This window comes from Maylandia zebra, linkage group LG5 (genome assembly GCF_041146795.1).
Source record: "Maylandia zebra isolate NMK-2024a linkage group LG5, Mzebra_GT3a, whole genome shotgun sequence".
NCBI classification, from domain to species: Eukaryota; Metazoa; Chordata; class Actinopteri; order Cichliformes; family Cichlidae; genus Maylandia; species Maylandia zebra.
In genome coordinates, this window is record NC_135171.1 from 37,866,614 (window position 1) to 37,891,323 (window position 24,710).

General features: G+C 41.3%; 2 protein-coding genes across 2 annotated transcripts in view; one reads left to right on the forward strand and one right to left on the reverse strand.

Annotated features, from left to right (window-relative positions):
* Positions 1-24,710, reverse strand: part of LOC101470492 (serine hydroxymethyltransferase, mitochondrial) — a 99,849-nt gene that overhangs the window by 6,144 nt on the left and 68,995 nt on the right. The gene's annotated exons all lie outside the window — the stretch shown is intronic.
* fam210b (family with sequence similarity 210 member B) lies at positions 6,617-17,496 on the forward strand. Its single transcript, XM_004547677.3, has 3 exons — positions 6,617-7,345; positions 13,597-13,790; positions 16,655-17,496. Exons 1-3 carry the CDS (start codon positions 6,842-6,844, stop codon positions 16,869-16,871), a joined length of 915 nt encoding a protein of 304 aa, XP_004547734.1. The 5' UTR covers positions 6,617-6,841; the 3' UTR covers positions 16,872-17,496.

A 24,710-nucleotide genomic window follows, 5' to 3' on the forward strand; every position in this document is an offset into this window, starting at 1 on the left:
AGAGGTTTCTGGGTGAAAATGCTGTGTTGATGTCAAAGGTCAGAGGGGAATGCAACGGTGATTTAAATTCAGATGGATCCATCCTGCCTTGTATCAGCAGCTCAGGCTGCTGATGGTGGTGTGATGCGTCTGGTCCCCCTAGTATCGAATGAGCATATTTAAAATGCCACAGTCTGAATATTATTGTTGACCGTGTCCATCCCTTTATGACCATAGCACATCCATCATCTGCTGATGACTGCATCCAGCAAGATGGAACGGCATGTCACAAAGCTCTCATCATCTCAAACTAGCTTCTTGAACACGATGCTGTCACCGGATCTCAATCCAGTAGAGCACTTTGAGATGTGATGGAACATGAGTCGCATCATTAATGTGCAGCCGACAAATCTGCAGCAGCTGTGTGAAGAGGGCCCAAGCAGGTACTAGCACAGTGTAACTAATAAAGTGGCTGGTGAGTGTGTAAACTATTACATTAACATATATACATGCTCCTAAACTAGGCAAATTATGTAGTGTTTGTACTAATAGTTTGTTTTTCACTCCATGAGCCGCTGAGAAGGCCAATCAGTGCAAACATTTAAGTCATCTTACAGTCCTTTAAGTGTGCTAAGCAAATGTTTGCAGAAATCATTCTTTGATTTGGGCACAGTCACTATGTCTAAGGCATATAAACAGAGGCGAGGACAATGGTGCTGGAAAACGCATGATTTGGACAACATTGGCCTCCTCTGTGTTGCCTGGCTTTGCTATTGTGCCCTGGCTGTACTAACTGGAGGCCAGCTGGCTGTGGTCCAGGTCCTTCAGTCCTCTTCACTGTGGAGGGCAAAGTGGATCGGTTCCAGAAAGAGCATACAGACACATACTGACCACTCGGCTGGCCACATAAATGGAGGATGCTGATAAAAAGCACTGGGAACCAAGCAGGAATGTGGTCCATAAAGCAAGAAAATGAACCAGTGGCAGGAGCTGAATAGTCCATGGGATCAATGAAGAGGTTTTTGCACTAAAAGGAGAAAAAGTATGCAAAGGAAGGGTGGATGACAGCTTTAAAATGGGCCTCCACTGGGAGGACGCCATAGCTACTGAGCGTCCAGCCAAGACTGATAGAAGAGCTGCACAAAAAGAATGGATGGACGGAGAGACGGCTTACTGGGTCAGAACCTCTTCTTATTCCCAGGGTCCATTGGACCTAACAGGGCTTCAGTGGGTTATCTGACCTGAATTTAAAATGTCTAAGTCAATAAGTGGATGCCATTCTGTCTCAGCAATGTTGATAGATAACAGGCCGATCGAAGGCAGCAACTCATTTTCAAGCATGATGCAGCATTTCAGTACTGAAGTATCACTTTAATGATCATATAAAGCGGTTCTGAGTGATGAAACTGGGCTCTACATAAGACCTTATTGATTACTTACATGCTTGACCACATGTGAAATGGACTGCCTTGAAATGATCAAGTGATATTCAAGGACTCCAGATGACTTTTCTTCTGGCACACCAAGGATGCTGGCATGTGCTGACATGTGAGCCTTTGGATGAGCTGCCATGAAATCTTACACTTTCATTTTACTCTGAGGGCATCTGACTGTAATGAAATCTCCGTTTGTTTGTTTTGACAGCAAATTCCTCCTCCGCGATCAGAGTTCACCAAACTAAACAAGCTTGGCACACAGTTACATCTTAGGCCCTGAAGTTATTGAATACCATCAGGTTGTCTTTATTCACTTAAAACATTATGAAAGCAACAAACCACAAATTATACTGTAGCTGTACTGCATTAGTTTTTATTATTTCTCTGGTGCTTTGGCTTATAAGAATAAAACTGAATGTGAAAGAATTTTAATGCCAATATTTAGGATAATTTACCTGAAATTTCAGAGTGGGATCCCTCCTCGATACATGCCCCTTCCAGTTCTTTCCTATATATAACCCCCCGCCCAACTACAAGCTGTTTGTCCTCGTTGTCATGCCCCACCTTCCCTCCCTTTTGCAATTCATTCACTTCTCATTAGTAGATGGGGATCTGCCCGGTGGAGCGGCCTTCCACAAACCGCAGCCTCAATTCACGCTCCAGCCGTCTGCCATTATCTACTAGAAACACTATCAAACCTAAACGAGGACGCGGTCCCAGCTATTGAATTAGCATTTAGCTCAATCTTCATGTCAACACACACAAATTCACCAAGTCCGTGAATGAATAAATCCCTGAATATCACTTTGTGTCGCTCAAAACTTTCCTTTTCTTGCATAGGCAACAAAGAGAATAAACAGTGGGTTTGAGATTGACTTTTGGCTTATGCAACCGCTGTTTTGCTCTTTACACAGACTTTGCATGCATGCTAATCTGACTACTTCATAAAGCACACACTACAAATGGAAACCAGAAAGTTTCAGATACCAAATTTTTATCCCCTGCCTACAGATACTGCAGTTTCGCATGCAGATATCTATTTATGCTGATTATGCTGAAAACCTTTGAAGCCTCTTTATTTTGGCGTGAGGTGTCATTAACGGATTTAATAAAGAATCAAACAAGCAGGCGTTGGTGGATATGTCCAACCTTTGATGTTGGATTCAGTCTCAGTCCTGTTGCCCAGAATTTAAAGAACATGCAACACGTTCATCTGCAGTTAAATAAACAACTCAAAGTCAAAATAATTTGAAACAGTGGAAAGCACTCTATGTAATGATGAGTAAACGTACGTGTTTGCTGCGGCTTCAGTTGGCTCGGTCATGAAAGCAGTCAGATCCATCTGCAGATAAGTGATTATGAAATAGCAGAGAGTATTTGGTAACATACAGATAGTATAAAAGCAGAAGCCACACCAACCTAGAAGCTATGACTAAACCACAGCTCTTTTTTTACTCATTGGAAAAGGGAACACTGGTCTACTAAAAAAGCAAAACAGTTACTATATGCAACAATCAAAGTAACTAGAAAAATTTGCATTTCCTGCGAAAATGCAGTGTGGATGCCTTAACGCTGAAGATGTCTGTTGAAAAAAGCTGAAAAAATTGAAAAAAAATGCTGCCCTGAGCAGGATTTGAACCTGGCCCTTCTGGTCTCAAGGCAGCTACTCATCTCACTGAGCCAAACTCATTCTCACAAAGAAGAGGTGGAGAGACTGACAATTCTGCTGAAATGAGCAGAAGCTGCTGAGAATTGTGCTGATAAGAGGTGAAAAGGCTAAAAATTTTGCAGAAAAGGGGTGAATCAGCAGAATTTCTGCTGAAAAGAGTTTTTTTTTCTGAAAACAGCTGAGATTTGTGCTGATAAGAGGTGAAAAGGCTGAAAATTTTGCTGAAAAGAGTTGAATGAGCAGAATTTCTGCAGAAAAGATGGAAAGCAGAACATTGCGCTGAAAAGAGGTGAATGAGCAGAATTTCTGCTGAAAAGAGTTTAAAAAGTTTAACTGTTATTTGAAAGAAATGTTGCCATAAGCAGGATTTGAACCCGGGCCTCCCAGTCTGAGAACGGATGCTCATCTTTCGGCATCCACACAAATATACATCCTACAAATACTTCAGTGTTGTTTATCCTGTGCAAGCAGCATGCAAGTACAGCTCAAAGCGTGCTTTGTATTGGAATCGAGGTCACACTTGTAACATTGTGACCTTAAACGAGATGAATAACCTAGAAAGTTGAACAAACCACTGACTTTCAGAGTAGGAAAACCACCAAATTAAAAAGCAGCTAAATTTATTTAAAAGTGAAAGTCAGGTGCAACTTTCACTTTTCAGGTTACTCCAAATAGTAAACCTGTACACATACATACATATTATATATATATGTATACTTATATATGGATTACCCTTATGCTTTATATTCTGGATTAATCCGCCATGAACAGTTTACCCCAAAACTAAGTTATCCTTCTTAGGTTTTTTGAGATATTTAAGGCCATTTTATCCAAGATAATGTATTCAGCCAAATAAATCTTCCACTTCCTTCTTCCAATTAGAATGAAGAATTTCAAATTCGCCACTTGTACCACAAACAGTAGATAGTAGGTAAATACCAGTGTTCAAATGTTCTGTTAAATTTAGGCTTAAACAACATTTATCAGGTTTCAGGTTGTGTAGACCATGTTCTGTTTAATGTGTGATGCACATCATTTAAAGCTAATGTTTTTAATTAGCTACACAGTTACACCTTGCACTTAATTAGTATAAATATTTAGTTTCCAACTAATCTGTATGTAAGGACCAGTTAGAGCTTAATGAACGACCATTTAAAATGTGCTCATGCATTAAACTTGAATGTCTTCTGACCTAAAACTACAAAGCAAAATTTTCACGTCAACTTGAGCTCCGTGGATGTAAAAATACATAAATTCATGTATTAATAGAAGTTCAGGGCAGTTTTTTTCCATTTAACTAGAGGAAACTTGAGTTAACGCTGTCTGTGGGAGGCAAACATTCAGCACTGTCTTATTTATTCGTAGGTGCTAAAAGGATATAGGACCAAAAACACAACCGTGACTTCAATTTTAAACTTAATTGCCATTTTAAACTCAGCCCACGTGTCGAGTTTGTGGCTGTGCTCAGAAAAGGTCAGAGCCGTCACAGCTTCATTGTCATTTTTTTTCAGGATTTCCTGCCAGCATCCCACCCTCTTTATCTTTCCTCCCACACTCTCTCACGTGTCTATATCTGCCGTTCACTGTGTGAAGGTGTAACGACACAGTTTACTTCTTTTAGAAAAGTCAGCAGAATACATTCCCCTCATTACCATAGAGTATTCAGCACATGACTAAATATTGAGTGCATACATCAGCATTCTCTGATAACACTGGAATATTTAAGGAAGTATGATTTACATTTTAAAACTAAAGCGGCTTTAGTTTCTGATCTGGTCGTTTTCACCACTTCCTTCTTCAGGATATACTTATATTGACGTCTGTTTTTGCACTGTTGTTGAAATTTACGTGCAATTTTAAAGCAGAGAAGAAGAAAATTACAAAAACAACATTTTTTTATAACTGTGTTTTATAATGTAAGTATGTAATCCTTTCAGCATATTATAATTCAAGTGGTTTAAGAGGAAAGTAGACTAATACATGTCATTAGAACTTAGAACTAAGCAGTGACAGGAGATCTTGGTCTTTGCAGAGCAGATGAGGTGAGCAGTGTACAATGAAGACTGATACAAACAGGAAAGATGTGAGATGCTGCAGTGCAATGGATTAAACACGACAAGGAGAGATGAACGTGACTCTCATGGGAAGAAAGAAACCCACTCACTGCTGGCAATTTTGGTCATGTCCACCTTGGGTTTTGGAGCAGACGTCATAAGTGAGGGGTGGACCTGACTATTACCGAGTGTCCATTTGGTGGTGATACCAGTTAATGTTATTAATGTTCACAATCTTAATGTACTTAATGTATACTTTAAAAACTAAAAGAGGACTTTGAAGTAACTGTTGGGAGCCTAGACTCATCAGGAAAATGTTTACTGAGGTTGTAAATCAAGTGAGAAGTCAGGTAATTTTCTCAGCCGTCTGTAGAGTCTAACTTCTCTTTGCAACTAGAGGATTCACCCCCTGCTGGCATTCATAAGAATGAAGGTCTAAGTAACTAACGGACTATTTTATATACAGTATATGTGCAGAGGTGGAGAAGGACAGTCCATTTTCAAATTCAGGCTTTGTTTTCTGGATTTCTACCTGCTGTAGCTTTAACATTTACATTTCCTGTCCTCTCTTCATTCTGCTGCCCTTTGGCTACAGCCTTATCTGTCTCTAACATGACACCACTGATCTCAGATAATAATAACGAGTGCAGTTTGTGCTAGGTGGGTTATCTGACAGAGCACACTGAGAGGGTTACAGTTGAATTGTAATCCAACTGTTCTGCCACTATAGCTGCTGTTATTAGGACATAAAACATGATAGTTTTCTGCACAGAGGTCTGGTACACAGTTTAGTGAACACTTTTATAGTAAGGACTTCCAAGAAACACTTGAGTGTCAAAGTGTGTAATCTTATAAAGGAAGACTTTATGGTTTTAATATGAGATTACATTGGATTATAATTTTTAATTTTTTTTTAAATTTTTTTCTTCCTGGTTATTTTATTTCTGAATGTTTCAAATATATTTTCAGAAATAATGTTGTCTCCATATGTACACACAATTGCATTCACATCACCTGGAGCTGAGCATGTTTGGTTTAATGGATGGATACCATTAAAATGTGAAACATTTTTTATTGATATCTTTCAATTTCCACTTGATTTTATACGAGAACGGTGTTTTTTTATGGGAGTATGTAAGTCCCATTCCTATTAACAGTGTGTGTTTACGTTGTCCCAGAGAACGAAATAAATGTTTCGTTATAATTAATATATATATATATATATATATATATATATATATATATATATATATATATATATATTTTTTTTTTTTTTTAATTTCACCAATGTATTTAAAACAGTTTCAGGCCTCGCAAAAAACCGAACTAAATTCTATAAATAATTTAAAGTTTCAGTTTCAGTAACCTGAATTTAAAACACACACGCACGTCAGCCTTTGAAGTCGTACGACTCAATTACATGAATGAGCACGGTTATACCTTTAAGTACCCCCTCCCTTCACTTCAGGCTTTACTATCTGCGGTTGCGCGTAAGCCCTCATTGGCTGTTGCTGATAATCGGTCAACAAGAGGACCGGAGGGATACAGGAGGGCACAGGGCAGCATGTTTACAGCTGCTTATGCCCGTAATTAGTTGCCCGGCACAACCGAGTCGCTTTATGAGGTTATTTAAAAAAAAATTTAGTTTTTTTTTGCTGCTTTGGTTTTTTGGAGACACTGAGCTCTTGTGAGTGCCGTCGATAATGCTTTTGTGTCGCACAGCAGCGGCTCTGGATCTGGCTTTCAAGTCACCGGGTTCGTCTCTGCTGCGAGCCAAAGCAAGCAAGCTGAAGGATGTTACTTTGACGCTGCGCACGGACCACTCGTTTCAGCGACACCGGTTTTCCTGCGCATCCGTCAGGCGTGTCTATCTGCCCTCCGTGCACCTGGGTAAACAGCACCCGGAACTCATCCAGAACTGGGACACATCGTCTACGTTTGTAACCAGCACGGACTGGGCGCATTTGGACTGGGTGGCCGCTGTAGCTGTGCGCCGTGAAAGCGCTGAATGTACAATCCTCAGGCAGCCGCTGGTTTTCACACACCGGCGCCCAAACAGCAGGGGGGACCCGGCGGGTAATGTTTTGTTTACGGGTAACTGGGACGTTTCCAGTCGCCGCTGCTCCACTAGGACCATGCAGACCAGATCTTCATCCACACAGGCTGCCACTAAGAAGAACGAGGAGCAGACTGACGACGACAAAGGGGTAATTTCAACCTTTAACACGAGCACAGCACGTTTTAGAGATCAACCGGCGAGCACACCGTCCTGGCCTCTATCACCCACAAGCAACAGATTCAAAACATGTTTATGAATTATGCAAAATAGCAGACGAGCTGCTTTTCTTTTTGCATAACAGCCCTCATGTGAGCGAGCCTGCTTGTTATACAACACTACACGACGCGCACAGCTATGTGGGCCGCCTGCCTTTGCAGTGAATCCACGGTGGTGCATGTATAATTGACATGACTTCGACAAACCTGTACTCGAAGCAGCACATGTGTCATTTTCAGAGCATGTTGGATCACACTTTGCAGTGTCAACAGCGAGCGTGCTCCCACGGTGTGTGAGTGGCGCTGAGTCACTCTCACCAAACATCTGAGCACTTTTAAACTTCGCCTTGCACGTGCTCTCGGTGGGTGGTTGTGCGAGTCAGCATCCGTGATGCTAAAAGAGCTGAAGGTGTGTGGGCACAGGGCAGGTTATTACCGTGCGCTGTGTAACAGGTCACGCTGGATTACATTACCATCATTTTTAGGTGACTCAGTAGCACATGGACACACCTACAGTGCTACAGTGGGCATGCCAAGATCTCAAGAACATGCTGCCTTGCTTTTTACCTTGTTCAACATCTCACTAGTTTATTAGAAGAGCAGCAAACAAACGCATGCAAGGATCTGTCCTGATAAAGAATCATTTATCAGTTTAAGGTTCTCATATATGAGAATTTGTTTTTGGACAGATTTAAATGATGCTTTTTCTTCTCTTTGACTTTTTAGTTTAAAAACTTAAACAGTTAGTTGAGGCTGACAAATGTATAAGGGAAATAACCAGGTTGCAACGTTACCCTTACATGGGATGGGAATGGCATTCAGTTTGATCTGGACACAAAGAGAATAAAATCCTTAAAGGATGTCGTGTCCACTTGACATATGGTGTAGATCTTTGTTCACTTACACGTCATCTTCTGATTGGTATGCACTTACATTCTCATAAAACTCGATAAAATATGAACCTTTTATTAGCAAGAAGCTAATACAAGTAAATCACCACACTGTTTTATTTTGTGAAGCAGAAGAATTGGATTCAGGTTGAGAGAAAGTGATTAGATTTGATGCAGCGTTTAATACTGTTTTCCCTTTAACTCAGAAATAGGCTCTCAGAGCCTGATGTTTTTCAAAATCTGATGCCTATATTACCCACAATGCAACTCAACAGTAAACAGGCTTTCATGGGTGGAAAACTGATAGCAGACTAATAGGAATGGACTACAGGGCTTTGGGAACCCTGCATCGATGATCATTTTTCATGTAGCTCTCTGTGGAGTCAAGTCATTTCACATTTAAAGCAACGCTCCCTAAGACATGTAAACGGCTTTATAAACTGTAGTTCCCTAAATGAAACACACACCTACAGGAACCTGCTTGAGTGTAACTTTGTTTCAAGGACACCTAGCAGGCACTTTCTGGGTTCTACTTCAGTCTCTAATGAGAGAGAGAGTTCCTGTTTTACTGTTTCTCTCCTGCTGTATGGTGTGTATGGTTTTAGTGGTGTTTTAAAGTGTCACATCCAAAAGATGAAATAAGGTTAGTATGTTATCCCCCCTCCACCAAACTTTACACTTGGCACAATGCACTCAGACAAGTACTGGTCTCCTGGCAACCATGAAACCCAGACTCGTCCATTGGATTGCCAGACGGAGAGGTGTGTTTCGTCACCTCCAGAAAACATGGTGATGGTGTGTTTTACACTGCTTTATCCAATGCTTTGCACCATGCTTGGTGATGTAAGGCTTGGATGCAGCTGGTCGACCATGTAGCTCTCTACACTCTGTTCTTGAGCTAATCTGAAGGCCAAATGAAGTCTGGAGCGATCGACTCTGAAGAAAGTTGGCGATCGCCTTGCACTGTGCACCTTAGCACCTGCTGACCCTGCTCTGTGATTTTTACCACGTTGCAGCCGAGTTGCTAATGTTCCCAACATTCCCCATCATTTCCACTCCGTTATAACACCACTAACAGTTGACTGTGGAATATTTAATAGTAAGGAACTCTCACAACTGGACTTGCACAGGTGGTATGCTATCACGGTACCATGGCACAACATCACCAGATCATCACCAGATCGTGAGATCTTTATGCAGACTGCTTCTACAAACATTTGTATGAGTAGGTGCTTCATGAGTCTTCTACACCTGGGGCTAAGGAATTGATTGGAACACCTGGATTCAATGATTTGGATGGGTGTGAATATTTTTGGCAATACAGTGTATAAAGCCAGCTCACTGATTTGCTTTTCCACTTTGTCTTTGAGTTTTCTCTCCTTGACTGCGATTTAGGTGGCTTCCTTTCTCTTTAACCCTCCTTCATTTACTTCGTAAGCACCAAAATGAGTCACAAAGCAGGGACGGAACCCCTTTAGAGTGTTGTAATAAAATAGCCTATCAATTACCTAAAGGAACCGATGTGATATATTGATTGGCTGGGTCAAAACAGTCAAAGTTTTGCAGAGTTATGGTCACAGACGCACTTGCTAATGTGAGACGAGATGCATTAAAAGCTAAAGATGCATTTTCAGTATGTATTAAAACATTTCCATAGAAATTGTGGCAGTGTAGTATTCGTCAGTTTTTATGGCCACAATAATCGTGCTGTGAGAATCTGACAGCCCTGTGCATTGCATGTGAGTGTCTCTTTGTCCTTGCTTGCATGTCACATGTGTTTTCATGCCTCTGAAAAGCTGTTATCAGACACAGCAGTCCCACTGTTCCCCTCCTATACACCCTCCCTGGCACAACTCCCTTTAGCTGCTCGCTCACATGACCCTCCCACAGCGTTGCCTTCCTTTACTTTTAGCTTGGCCTTTCTTGCCTCTGAAAAGCAAAGGCCTGCTCCCTCACCCACTCCGGACTCTGCCATTGTCCATTGTTGGCAGCCCGGTGAATGTATTGCCAAGCGTGTGGCTTCATCCAGGAGCTTGGGCCAAAATTTAGCAAGACAAATTGTAGCCAAGAGAAAAGATAAGCCTGTTTTCCCCCCCCCATCTTCCCTTCTTCACCATTGTTACTGCTTTCTTGATTAAGTGGCTGACTAAAACCCACAAAGAGAGTCTGCAAGCGTAGTCTCAATACAGCCTAAAAAGCAGAAAGGGACATGAATGGAAGTTACTGTATTTAAAGGCTAAATGTCACACATAGCAATGAATGGCCTTCCGTTGCCTCTAACGGTCCTAATTTTTAAAAACAACCAAACATGTCACATTTGCAGATGTCTCAAAGACCATTCAAACTCCATATAAAAGCACACACATCCACATCCCTGCACGATTTACTTTAGATTATTGCTTAGCTGCTAGCTGGACAGCTAGCTACATAAACACGTCAAGCTTAGTGGCACAATAAGCAGTCTTTTTTGAACATGGTGAAAAAATAGCTGAATGCACCCGGGAGGTATTTCCTGTTGTGTGTGTGTGTTCCTCCAGAGGAAGATCAAGTTTCCTCTTCAGCAGAGAAGATATTTGAGTAACCACTGGTCACAATAGCCCCAAGTCATCTAATACTAAGCTGCTCCATTTAGTCTCCCATTTAGTCCAGTATAAATAGGGAGAAAATACTTTAAATTAGAAGAAATTTTTAATAATGTATGCATTATGATAACAGGGTGTGCAACACTCACAATAGTTTCTTAGACAGCTTTTGGCTTCGGGGTGTGCCTTTTTAAAAACGCTAAAGCTGTGAAAGTCAGCTGTTCTTTATTATTCCAACAAGGAGTCCCAGCCTTCATGCAACTCTTGTCTTTGTTTTGTGGAGCAGTGCTGTCACTCAGATGATTGATAATTTTAGTATACTACTTGAACTTACAGTATAATAATGTACAGGGCTCATAGTAACGCAGTAAGTAGTTCTAAAGACCAAGATGCTTTTACATGGAATTATTTGTAACTGTTACAGCAAACAAGACACTTATTTTTATTATTTTAGTTTTACTCAAATCCGTTCTATCAATGTGTTATAAAAGCCTCATGAGTTTTCTGTGTGGAGAGAAAAGTAGGTTGACACAGATTCTCCGTGTAAACACACCTGTATCATTACATGTCTGAACAAATAGTCGAAAGTGGAAAAAGCGTGCCATGCTCAGGATTTTTTTATGTTTCTGATTAAATGAACAACTTGGTCGTTGATTTCTAATTTCATGCAGGTTTCAGTTTTGAGTCCTGATGTTTCGATATGACGACGGCTGTAAATGAAACAAACCAATACTGCAATATACGCATATATAAGATGTTTAATACAAGGTATGGCTTCCTCTAGAACAGTGTTTTCCAACCACTGTGCCGCGGCACATAGGTGTGCCGTGGAAGATTATCTGGTTCCACCCGATTAGTACTCTAAGCCAGCGGTCCCCAACCTTTTTTTGCTATGGACCAGTTTGTCAGACAATATTTGCACGGACCAGCCTTTTGTCGCGGATAAATACAACAAAATAAAACCAGAACCGGTACCAAAAAAAAAAGATTTATTGATTTATTCATCAAAGACCCCCTGATCTAGAAAGCCCCGGGCCACTCTTGCAGTGTGGGCTCGGGCATAGTCCTGCTGAAACGACTGCAGGTTGGGGAGCTGCCACAAGAATGGCACAAATACGGTTTAAGGCATTCTCTGGATTTCTGCTCCATCAGATATCCACCAAGAACACTGCTCTCATGGATATGCAAAGCTGCAGCAACAGCCCAGAGATGCTTGCAAACAGCCGGGCCTCGGTGGTAGCACTGGTGACAGTGTTGTGCAAATTCTGGGCTTTTGTGCTTTGATGGCTTAAGATTTCAGTAAACTGAACCATTTCTAAGGTGTGTAAGTGAGTTCATTCGTGTTCAGTAAACACATTCACACAATCCATTTACTAAAAGCTGAAAACTACTCGCAGACTTTATTTATTTTAATATTTTTTTTTTTTTAAAAGAAAGCTTTTTTTTTTTTCCTATAGATTCAAATGATGTACTTAAACATTGATTCAAAATAAAGGTTGAAAACTTATTTCACAACAAGAAAATTGTTTCTTTTTGACCATCTGTTGAAGCTCTTACTGATATAAAACCATTACGGCCTTAGCCATAAGGCCAGATGGAGGGTTGTTTATTTACATACTGTTTCCAAATGCAGGCGTTCTCAAGTGTCCGCCGTCGCTGCTCTGCTGCAGTCTGCCGTCCGCTGTGGCCTGAATGTCGTTATTGTGTGTTGCAGTTTACTAATCTGCTTCACACACACTGAGTGACCTGCCTGCTCCCTGTTACGTGTCGGGCAGCTGGACTGTGTCTGGTGCTTGTTCATCTTGGAGTGGTGCGTGTCTGGGCTCACAAACGCAACCCGACGTGTGTGAGAGGCTCTTTGTGTAGCACAAAGTGACTGACATTAAGTGTGTGAGAGGGAGAGTGATAATGTGATTCACTTAAACAACGCAGACGCAGCAGCCTGTGTTTAATCAGCTGACTCGGCTGCTCCTTGAATAGGAGGGTCATAAAAATCGTCTTTGTTTGACCAGCTTGCTCCACATTATAATAGTACTTTCGTTTCTATATCTGTCCTAACAAAACAAATATGGCATGTCAACATCATTTCCAAGATACGACTGTTTGTGCAGAGTTCAGGCTCACTAAGGAAAGTTATTTTGATGTATTTACAGTAACCTTTCACCTAGATGCTTTGAACGTTGCAATAAGACCAGCATGTTAAAACCAGGCACTACAACCACAGCTCCCGGTAGCTAACCAGCTAAGCAACATTACTCTGTAATTACATACACAAGTTAAACGTGCTGACAGCACAACAGCAATGGTGGAAAGATGGAGGTGATGTTGTGTAGTTGTATTGTGTTCTTCTTTCTTCTTCTTTTTGTTTTTATGAATTCGGCTTCCAAACTTTTACACACCTGTTTAGTAAAGCAGTTCAGTTATCTGCAGATACTGTGTATAGATCCACAGCACTAGTCAATTCCACAGTTCCATGTGTTGCCAGTGATTGTGCTCTTTGGCTTTGTTGTGCTTGATGTCATAATACTCATATCAAAGTGATCTGCAGTTGTATTTGAATGGAAAATGAAATAACTTCATTTTAATTCATGGCAAGCGTCTTCTCTTTTTTGCCTTGCAGCCACCGTCTTTGTTGTTGCTTCCTATAGCAACAGAGACGGTATCAGAGTCCATCCTCCTGTTTCATGTTGTGCGTCTCATGTTTTTGTACAGGATGTTCAGACTTTAAAGGAGGCTTCTACTACGTCATCGGAGAAGAGCCTGGAGGACAGAGAGCCAGAGGGAGGGAAACCCAACAAAACCCAGCAGCTTAAGAAAGTCTTCAAGGAATATGGAGCAGTGGGAGTTTCCTTTCACATCGGGATCTCTCTCATGTCTCTGGGAATGTTCTACATGCTAGTATCCAGGTAACAAAATGTCCGGTCACTGCACGAGGCATTGGCGTTTACATTTAAGATTTACAGAGATGAGGTTAAAGACTGATAAAATTGACTTACAAGTGGAAGTTTAAGTCACCTCATATACTTAAAACAGTTTTACACCTTAGAGAAAATCTACAAAGAATACCTCAACACTTTTAAAGTGATCTGTTTTTCCCTTCTTACTGATGCCTAAGCAAAGGGAGCTACTAAAGCTACTATGTTTCAATCTATGATGAAAGTATCCCATTACAGCCACCTTTTAGAGTCTAAAAGATATTTACTATTCTAAAGAAAAGTCAGAGACAGTTTTGACATTTCTCCAAAAAACAATTCCCAACAATTAATCACAAAAATGTAACAATGTCATGTAGTAGCGACACTAAAATCTGATGTGGGGCAAAAAAAAAATGAACATCGTGTTTCATTGCTCGACAGTAATGGGTCCTCAAAGAATAGAGTCTTTGTAGATGCACCAAACACTAATCAGATTTATGGAGAAGTCTTTATACTAGAGGATTTTCTGCTTTCTATTGACTGTGAAACAACAGTCCTCATTGATCCACAGCTGAATACCACATTTTCTGAAATCCTCTCGCAGCCATTTGGGACAATGTAGGAAATCATTAACTGAAGCGAAAACAGTTTTTTTTTTTTATGTGCTTTTGCAATGAGGAACATAGATTGGCAGTAAATGGGACCAATTCACGAGATAATAGCAAAGTATAGACAGTCAGCCTTATTACATTGGCGCTGGATGCAGACAAATTCATGCTCAAGTTTAATTTACTCATCTTTCAAGGATTTGTTGTTGTGTGACTTGCAAAATATAAAGTCCTTGCGTTCTGTCTGTTGACAGTCATAGACGGTTAAAAGTCAAACAGCACAACACACCCCTACTTTATCAGCTCAACAATTTTCTGTCTGGCCAGAGGCACGAATACCAGAGAGGCCTGACAGATATAATCTGAGAGCTTGGAGATTTCCTTCTGTAGCTGATAATGACCCTTGAACTGAAAAATGACTCTGCAACTGTTGTGCATTATCACTGTGCTGCCACAGCGCTCAGGCATGTGGTGTGCTAATACAGGGCTGTGTGCTGAGCACACAGCAGCCAGAGTGCAGACAGATCGCTTTATATAGCTGACTCAAACTGTGTGTGACTGTGTGCTGTAATGACTGACTCATGTTGGCACATTCTTTGCATATTTGCTTCCCAAAGTAGGTCGGGTCAAAATTGCAAAACTATATCAAAACTTTTCTCATGAAGGCAGTGGTGCCTGTAGCCTTTTAAAGGCAGATCAGAAGTCATGTGCTAATAGCTTCAAGTTAAGAAGACGTGAAGTTAAAAAAACAAAAACAATAAATTCTCTATTGTAAACAGTCCCCCCTAGTGGAGATCAAGATGAATTACAACTTTATGCAACAGGCAATGAGGAAACCAGTTTTAAAAAGATGTTACATCATATTATTTCTGGTCTATGCTAATTCACTACTAATGCTGCAGAAGAAAATCCTAAAAATATTTTTAATATATGTATTTAATTATATTTTAATTCATTTTTACATTGAAAAATAAATCACATAATAATAATAATAATAATAATAATAATAATAATAATAATAATAATAATAATAATAATAATAACAGTAATAATACAACATTTCATTTATTTCAGACCCTCAAGGTCACCTTACAGTAACACGTAAACATACCATAAAAAACATAAGAAAAATGTATATATAGCAAACATGGTCATCACGTCATTCTTTATTTAAAGGATTATGATGATAATGCAAATGTGCTGCATGGCCCAATATATTGGGGTGTGTGTGTGTGTGTGTGTGTGTGTGTGTGTGTGTGTGTGTGTGTGTGTGTGTGTGTTTTGGACTATTTTCACTCATGTGATTAAAACGTTTTTGGATGCATTTGGACAAAGACACATTTCTCTGTATCTTTGCCTCTGTGCACAAATCAAACAATCAAGATGTGTGATTGAAGTACAAACCCTCAGCTTTAATTGTAGGACTGCTTCTTATTTTGAAATGGTCAAAAGTAATCGGACAGTTTGCTGACGAGCAGTTTCATAGCCAGCTTTCATAGAGAGCTTGTTCCTCCATTGTCCATGGTGTACTATTCGATAGCTATCAACTAATATATAGGCTATTAATTTAAATACTGTTAAATTGCATTTGGTAGCTACTCACATAATCAAAATCGAAGTAAACCTCTCAGACAGAGCCAAAATGTTAGATTGATCAAATCAGCAATCATGTGCATTCTTAAATAGAAACAATGCAACGGCCAGCAACGCTGGAAGTCCTGCAACCATAAAAGACAACTAAAGTGGATGATTTTGGAATTAAAGGTTAGTCAAGGTTAAAGTAGTTTTTGAACCCCCAAAATGTGGGACTGTATAAATAAATGGCTTAATACTTAAACAGTTAATGCAATAATTTGGTTCAATCATTTTCAATTTTATTTATATAGCGCCAAATAACAGCACCTGTCGCATCAAGGCGCTTTATATTGTAAGGTAAAGACAGAAACAAAACAAAAACACACAGAGAAACAGCAAAAAACCCAACAACTACAAGCAAGCTCTTGGTGACAGTGGGAAGGAAAAACTCCCTTTTAACAAGAAGAAACCTCTGGCAGAAGCAGACTCAGGGAGAGGCAGCCATCTGCTGCGACATGGTGGGAGGGAAGGGAGGGAGACGGGACTGATTTAAAATCCATTTGTAGTGTTTTGCAGAGGCACACATAAAGAGTACTGTGGACCTAACTGTGTATATACACACAAACACCTTCTGGTCCCAACTTACAGATTTCCTGTTATTTGTGTTCCCAGTGGGATCGACATGACTGCCATATTGTGCAAACTGGGCTTCAGCGAGGCGTTCGTTCAGTCCAAGATGGCCGCTGGAACCAGCACATTCGTCCTGGCCTACGCCATTCACAAGCTCTTCGCTCCTGTTCGCATCAGCATCACTCTGGTGTCTGTGCCTCTAATTGTGCGCTACTTCAGAAAGACTGGACTCTTCAAACCTCCCACACCTGCACCCTGATGGCCCCTCCTCTGCTGCCTCATTGAGTAACAAACCTCTTTAATGGCCTAATGCCTGTAAATCTTTATTCATCTGGCTTCAAACTGAAACACCTTCACATTTGTGAATTCAGGTTCCCTCGTCATTTATCGCTATAACAGATCGAAGTGATCAAATGCTTTACTGTGGTTTGAAGTCTTTGGCTCATCAAACATAAGGACTTAAATGTATCAAATATTTATTTGAAATCAGAAGAGTGAACAGGGATTGTGTTATTTTTAATTAAACTGTCAGATTAAGCTAATCTCTTCTGCACCGTTCTCCAGCAGCTGACTCGGCCATGTTCTGGTGTTTTGCTTGCAACCCTCTCTGCTCATCTTTACCTTCCTTCTCACCTTACTTTTTAGTCCTCCTTTTTGCCGTTTGCCTTCTCTCTCTCTTGGCATCCATTTCCGATCCCTTCAGTCTTTCTGGAGGCTTTGTTCCTTTTTTTCCTTTCTTACAGTTTCCCCCCAAATACAAGAACAGAAGCAGTAACTGCAACGTCACTAATACAAGTGAAGCTCATTGCAAACTTTGGATGAAGAATGTTGAATCATTTGTGTTTCCTGATTTGAGTATTTAATTAAAGAGAATTTCTCTTTTATATTTGGGTTGTTTTGTGTTGCTGTTGAACAATACCACATCACCTTCACACATATCATCTTACCATATCCTTTGGCAGCTCTGTTCATATTTAAACAGAACAATGAGCAGAAAGAACTGTAGTGCTACTGAGTGCAGTTTGATTATATAACCTCTAATTTACAGTTGCTTTCTTATTTAGAGCCCTAATGTGAAATTTCCAGCACTGAAAGTTGTTTTCTTCCTGTGCAATGCAAAAACCAGAGTACCGATTGTAAAAAGTAACAATAATAACAAAGTTTAAGCTCAATCTGCCAAATGAACAGAGACCGCTCCTTGTACACCACCTTTACCCTCGGATGAGTCTCGCATGTCTCACTGGCTTTGCTGATGTTCAAATCTAATCCCTTTGTAATTATGAACACTTTTGATTAATAACTAATTTTATTAGAGCTGTTTTGTAATTTGGAAATCACCATCAGAAGACGTGGAAGCCCAGATTATCACAGATGGAGACACTGGACTTAAAACACCTTGAATTCTGGGATCTTGATGGTCTTCAAAATAGTTTGCTGATCATCTATTGTTGTGTTTGCCCACTCACCTGACCTGAACCCCACAGAGACTCTTGGGAGTAGTAAACCCAAACAAAGGAAAACTCACTCTGAAGCTGAAGGGTCCTGTGAAGAAACTTGGGCTTCAAAAACCCCTCAGCACCGATCGCTTCCATGCCACACCACACTGACGCAGTAATTCATGGTTAGAGAGATGAAGTGCAGATGATCCATTACTCACCAACATTGAAGAGCACAAAAAAACCCCAAAACAATGACGTCCACAGGTGAGACAAAGTTCCAGCTGCAGCTTTTCTACACTGCTACCAAGTGTCTCAAGAGTACTTAGGCAACACACCAAGGTCAGAATCTTCAAAATTCAGCGGTGCTCTATGGAAGGAGAAAAAGAGGCAGGCCCTCTTTGCCATACCATTGTATGGTTAAATATTAAATACTAAACTAGTAAAGTTAGCACACAGCTTGGCTAATAAGCTTTAACATTAAACAAATACTACAGAAAAAGCAAGGACTTTTAAATAAATATCTCCTCACATGGTCAACAATCTAACATAAAACGATGTTCTTATTCCAAAACATCCTCATTTACACTCGGAACCTTTAAAAGATGGTCAGCATGCCCGGGGGCTCTGTTGGCCTAACGGCCTCAGGGAGACAACACACAGGTAAGAAACACAATCTTGCACTTTTAATGTTTCTAAACATTTCCCCAGGTAAAAGCTAAAAGTATTGTATTCTGTTGGCCAAACCAAACTTTCCATACTAATCTATACTTGTGTTCCTAGAGCAGACCTCCTGCAGAACCAGCTACAAAGCTACTTACAGGGAAACGCCTACAGAAAACTTCAGTCATTGAAACATGACAAACCTCTTTGCATGAGTGTGTGAAGCCTGATCATCTAATGAATGAAGAGGAGCGTCATTACATATTTGTTGTATTGCTAATGATTGTTTTGAGACTACATTCTTGAATGTAATCCCTCTTTCGCTCTTGTTTATCTGCCATTCAGCACGAGCTTGCTCAAACACGACTGGACTACTGCAGGACTTCAAACAGAAACCAGAAAATTACCTGCAAAAAAAGTCTGTTTATTTTTAAAGATTTAGAGACTTTATAGAGATTATTGAAGGTTCCAGTAGAAGCAAAGTATTTCATAATGATAAAGTTTCTAAAAGGAAACATTTAAAACAAATTATAAGGTATGCTGCAGAAAATAGATGAGTGCAGAAAATATAAAGTAGCATTTTCATATTTACCTGTCAACTCTTATTTAACTGCATTTGTTTTTAAAGCTAAGAGAAAGAGAAAATTTTTGCACTTCTTGTTTCAGCCACACTGGGGAGCTCCTGAACTACAAATACAGTGCTACACCCGACTGTTCTCAGTTTGCACTCTTAAAGTCTTTAACATAGTTCCCAGCACTATATCACCATGAAGCAGCGTCGCTCTCATGCTGATCGCAGATAAGATGCCACAAAATGCTGCACATTGGTTTCATAACTGCAACATCTTTGAATGCAGCAGTCTTTACGGTGTGCTACGTGTTTCTTAAGGGGTTAGGTCAATCACACACTGACCAATTTTTCTCCTGATAAGAACTCGTTATTCCCGGCTCTGTTTTATCACAGCGGGTCTGGACCCATCTCCCTCCACTCGCCTTCCTTGAAGGTTTGATGGGTCAGCCAGCACAGCAAACAAGCCTCAGCTGGTGCGGTGTCCCTGAAGAGCAGCAATGTATTGAATGGTAGCTGCCTTGAACAAGACCTCATCTTTTCCGTGTGTGTGTGTGTTTCTTGGCCCGGTAAATAATTCAGCCAGGAGAGTTGTATGAGGAGAACTAAGAGTGCACAGTGGTCTGTGCCAGATATCAACCTCGGTTTTTCAGGAATAGGAGCTTTGGCAGCACTCTGACACAAACTTCTACAAACTGATTTCACACACACAGATACACACAGAGGAAGAAGGAGAAGTCGAGGCCTCATTAGCTATGATGAGGACAGGGAGCTGCCATCGCCTCTCCATCCCCTGCATGTCCCCTATGGCTAGGAACAAATTGGTGACAGCGCTTCCAGCCACTCTGTCTGGCTACCTGTGAGGCACTGGGCTCTGTCAGCTTCCTCTTCTTCCTCACTCCTGTGCATTTGTATATATGTGTGTGTGTGTGTGGACACAAGACATGTATGAGAGAAAGAGGAGCTTGAAGATTAGGTCCTTGGTTACGCTCTGTGTCACCTTTTGCTCGGCCCAGAACTGAGTCGTGATACGAGCGAACACTTCATCTGTGCTTGGCCTCGGCTTTGATGAAGGGCCCCCCCTCCCTCTGCAGGGGAGGTTCAAGGGGGTTCGTATCCCTGCCTCGGCTCCTGACTTGTGCCCGCTGCACCTTTTATTAAAGTCAGATTCACCGTCAGTGCCACTGTCACAGCAGCACAAAGAGTGAATCCATTACGTTTGTGTACCCGAGCTGCTCTTCGACAACAGTTGGAAGGCGTGCCTGCATTTGTGTAGTAGCTGCAAAGTGCTGATGCATGCAGTTATATATAAACATATGGCAAAGTGCATATTCTGTCTCTCATGAATGCACACACACGCACGCTCTTAAGCTCACTTTCTGACAAGCTGACTTTTCTTCCCTTTTGCATCTTTTATTTAATTCTTATTTTTATTTCACAGTTTCCTCTCCATCATTTTCTTCACTTGCTCATTATCTCTCCTTATTACCTTCCCTCCACTGTCTCCCCAACTCCTGACCTGTTCAGTGTACTCGTTACCCCTTCACAGTGTTGGCGTCTAGACGGAGAGGTACCTGCTCTGTCAGATTCACAGGTTCAAAGGCATCCTATGAATTTCTTTACAGAGAGGGCTGGCATGAGGTTTCAAGGAGCATGCAATCATACAAACACACACACTGCATACACAAACACACTTATTCTTTTCTCCTCGCCTACTCACTGCTCTTCTTCTCCCTCCTTTAACCTTCTTTTTTTGGCCACTCCTCTCTTTCTTCCCCACTCCTCACGCTCCCCTTTTTCATTTGCCCTCTTTTTCCCCCTCCCCTCTCTCCGTCTCTCCTCTCCTGTCTCGGAGTTAAGTTTAGCAGATGCACCTGATGGCAGCACCATCCTGGAGCACCTGTCAGCTGTCTGCCTTCATCACCGCTCCTCTGCTGCCACAGAGGCCACAGGGAAGTAAACCTGGAGACAGTTGCTACTATCAACAGCTGCATCTTATTATTTTAAACACCGGTGCCAGTCAGTTTCCACCAGAGATGTGCACATGTATTTGGTGTGTGCGCTCCGCCTCCCCCTCGTTCTCGTTGCTCCTCCGGATTCAGAAGCTCAGCTGCTAAATGCGAGCAATTATAATCGAACGCGCAGAGAGAGGGGGATGGAGACTGAGAGGCAGTTTATCTAACCTGTGACAGAGAGGAGGAGGGAGAGGAGGCGGGCAGCAGGCATAAGTTGTTAAAGTATTTTTGGCAGCTGTGGATTATGCTTTTGACTGTCGGTAACTGTAACTTAGACAAGTGACAGGCAGTGTGCTAACAGGCAGCAGGGTCAGCCAGTCTGAGCTGTGTTAATGGCACACTTCAGAGTACTAGATGCCGTTTACAGAGACACGTAATGACACCATGAGTCTTCATCCTTTCTTGGGTCCAATTAACACCACAGCTCCCTTTTCCATAAAAACGTGGGCTGCAGCAAGTGTGTGGCGGATTCACAACAGACCGAATGAACAAAATGACAGAACAAGATGACTTTGGGTGCATCTGAGATTAGTGGGAGTGTACGATTGATGATCACCGTCCACTGCTGCGTTTATCTGAATAAAAGAGTCCTATTATCTCAATGCATGCAACTTCATGTGTGTCCCAGTCCATAGTGATACCAGAGATATCCCTATGTAACATGTATTATCCACACTTTAAATACTTAATATACTTTAGATTTACCATGCATTCATTTTTTTCTGAAAAGATTTGTTGCCTCAGAAGCTTATGACTTAAAACCCATTTAATCCCATCGGCAACAATTGTTGCCATTTTAACCCCTTATTAAATAACATTAAACATATTGTGAGTAGTGGAAGTCTAAGGAGTAAAATGCATGCGCCTATTTTGCAGGGAAAAACTTCGATGGCAGAATAAACTTTTACATCTGCTAATGTCCTTTTCATCAAAAATCTTATGATAATCTAAGATAACAGAGAAGTGGACAATTATGTCTTTGTAGACTTTCACTAAAGACTTTCTCTTGATGAATTCAGGTCAGTGGGACATAAAGTAAGTACATTTCAGTAAATAACACACCAAAAAAGCTCCAACTTGTGCTAATTGTTGGAAAATATAAAGTAATTATATCCAGTAGAGTAAGTCTTCTTTTCCCTTTAGGGGTAAATCCAGCAGATCTTCTTCCTCCATCTCACCCTATCCTTATACATCCTCTTCTGTCACACCAACCCTCTGCATGTCCTCCTTCACTCTGTGGTCTTCCTCTTTTCTTTTCTTGCCTCGCAGCACCATCTTCAGCATCCAGTGTATCCGCCCTCCCTCCTCTGCACATGTCCAAACCGTCTCGGCCTCCCCTCTCTAACTTTGTCTCCAAACTGCTCAACCTGAGCTGCTCCTCTGATTATAATCCCGTCTATTCTGGAGACTCTTAATATTTTCCAGCTCAGCGTCCTGTGTTTTTGTTAGTGTCACCATCTCCAACCAACAAATCACAGCAGGTCTCAGTGCATATCATTTGGATGAATGCATGTGCTGTGTGTCTTTTTATTATTTCACTTCATGTCCCTTAGGTTGCTGTATGTGAACATAAAACGAGTAAGATATTTCCTCCTCATCTCCTTCTGCAATAAGTCTTTGCAGTGATCACATATTTTGTTTTCTTATAGATGACTTTTTGTGCTGACAGGCGTGGAGATCAGATGCGATACCTCTGGATTGGGAGACCGGGGTGGTGGGGACCGGAGGAGTGTGCTCCAACATCAGGGTGATCACACTCCTCAGCCTCCCTGGGAAAGTCCACGCCAGGGTGCTGGAAAAGAGAGTGTGTCCATTATTTGAATCTTGGCTTCAGGAGGAACAATGTGGTTTTTGTCCCCGTCACGGAACACTGGACCAGCTCTTTACCCTCGCTGAGATACTTGAGGGTGCATGGAAGTTTGCCCAACCAGTCTACAAGTGTTTTTTGGACTTTGAAAAATGGCACTCAACTGTGTCCCTCTGACTATTCTGTGGGAGGTGCTTTTGAGAGTATTGGGGTGTCTGGCCCGTTGCTACAGACCATTCGATCCTTATTACAAGAACTTGATCCACATAGCCAGCAAAACACAGACTTATTCCTGGTGGTTGCTGGACTCTGCCAATGCTGCCCTTTGTTAATGTTCTGTTCATATTTATGGACAGAATTTCTAGGCATAGCCAAGTTGCGGAAGCCTTCCACTTCGGTAGTCTCAGAGATGATGTGGTTCTGTTGGCTTCATCAGGTGGTGGCCTCTGGGTCAGGGACGAGTTCATGCCCCAAGTGGAGGAGTTCAAGCATCTTGAGGTGAGTGTAGAGGGGAGCAGAAGATCGTCAGATGGATTGGTGCTGCAGCTGCAGTGATGCGGATGCTGTAGTCGTCTGTCGTGGTGAAGAGAGAGCTGAGTGTAAAAGCAAAGCTCTCAATTTACCGGTCAATCTACGTCTTTACCCTCACCTATGGCCACAGCTTTGGGTAGTGACTGAAAGAACGAGACTGCGAATACAAGTCGCGGAAATAAGCTTCCTCTGAAGGTTGGCTGGCTTCTCCCTTAGTGATAGGATTAGGAGTTTGGGCATCCGGGAGGGGCTCAGAGCAGAGCCACTGGTCCTCCACATCGAAAGGAGCCAGTTGAGGTGGTTCAGGCTACTGACAAGGATGCCTCCTGGATGCCTTCTAGTTGATGTGTTCCAGGCATGTCTCACCAGAAGGAGGCCCCAGGGCAGACCAGGACACACGGGAGATTATATCTCTCGGCTGGTCTGGGAATACCTTGATAAACTGGAGGAGGTGACTGGGGCCTGGGCTTCTCTGCTTAGGCTGCTGCCCCTGTGACCCGGTCCAGGATAAGCGGAAGAAGATGGATGGACTTTTTGTTTTTTGCAAATTTGGGGTGAAATAAAAAAATATAAATTAAAAGTCTGCATACTAGTTCATTATATTCCGATTTAGCTACGGGATTGCAAAACTGCAGAAATTATTGCATTGATTAGTTTAATAAGATTATTTATTAGATTTAAAAACTCTCGCAAAAAACTGCGTTTATATTAGGTCCAGTTCTACTACAGCGCTTCAAAATGTGGTGAGTGTCGCTCTATTGGAATAAGCAGGAGAGATGGAGATTAAAATGTTAATCGTAATTTAGCAGAATAATCCCACAGTATAAAAATAAGATGAACGTTTTAGGATAAATTATAGACTGTAATGTACTCTGTCTTCCATCTGTCATCCTGGTGTCCTCTTGTCAGAGCGACAGTAAACACCTTTATTAAAGAGATTAATTCAAATATTATTCAAACTAGCCGCATCATCAGACACGCTTATGTTTTGCTCAAAAACACATTGAAAAATGATAGAAACTAAACATGTGACCTTCAGATATCAAGAGAGAAGAATTGTGCATCACCAAAAATAATA

Coding starts and splice junctions, on each gene's coding strand:
- fam210b (XM_004547677.3), top strand. CDS start 6,842: ATGCTTTTGTGTCGCACAGCAGCGGCTCTGGATCTGGCTTTCAAGTCA. Junction 7,346..13,596: donor AGACTGACGACGACAAAGGG/GTAATTTCAACC, acceptor GTTTTTGTACAG/GATGTTCAGACTTTAAAGGA. Junction 13,791..16,654: donor TTCTACATGCTAGTATCCAG/GTAACAAAATGT, acceptor TTGTGTTCCCAG/TGGGATCGACATGACTGCCA.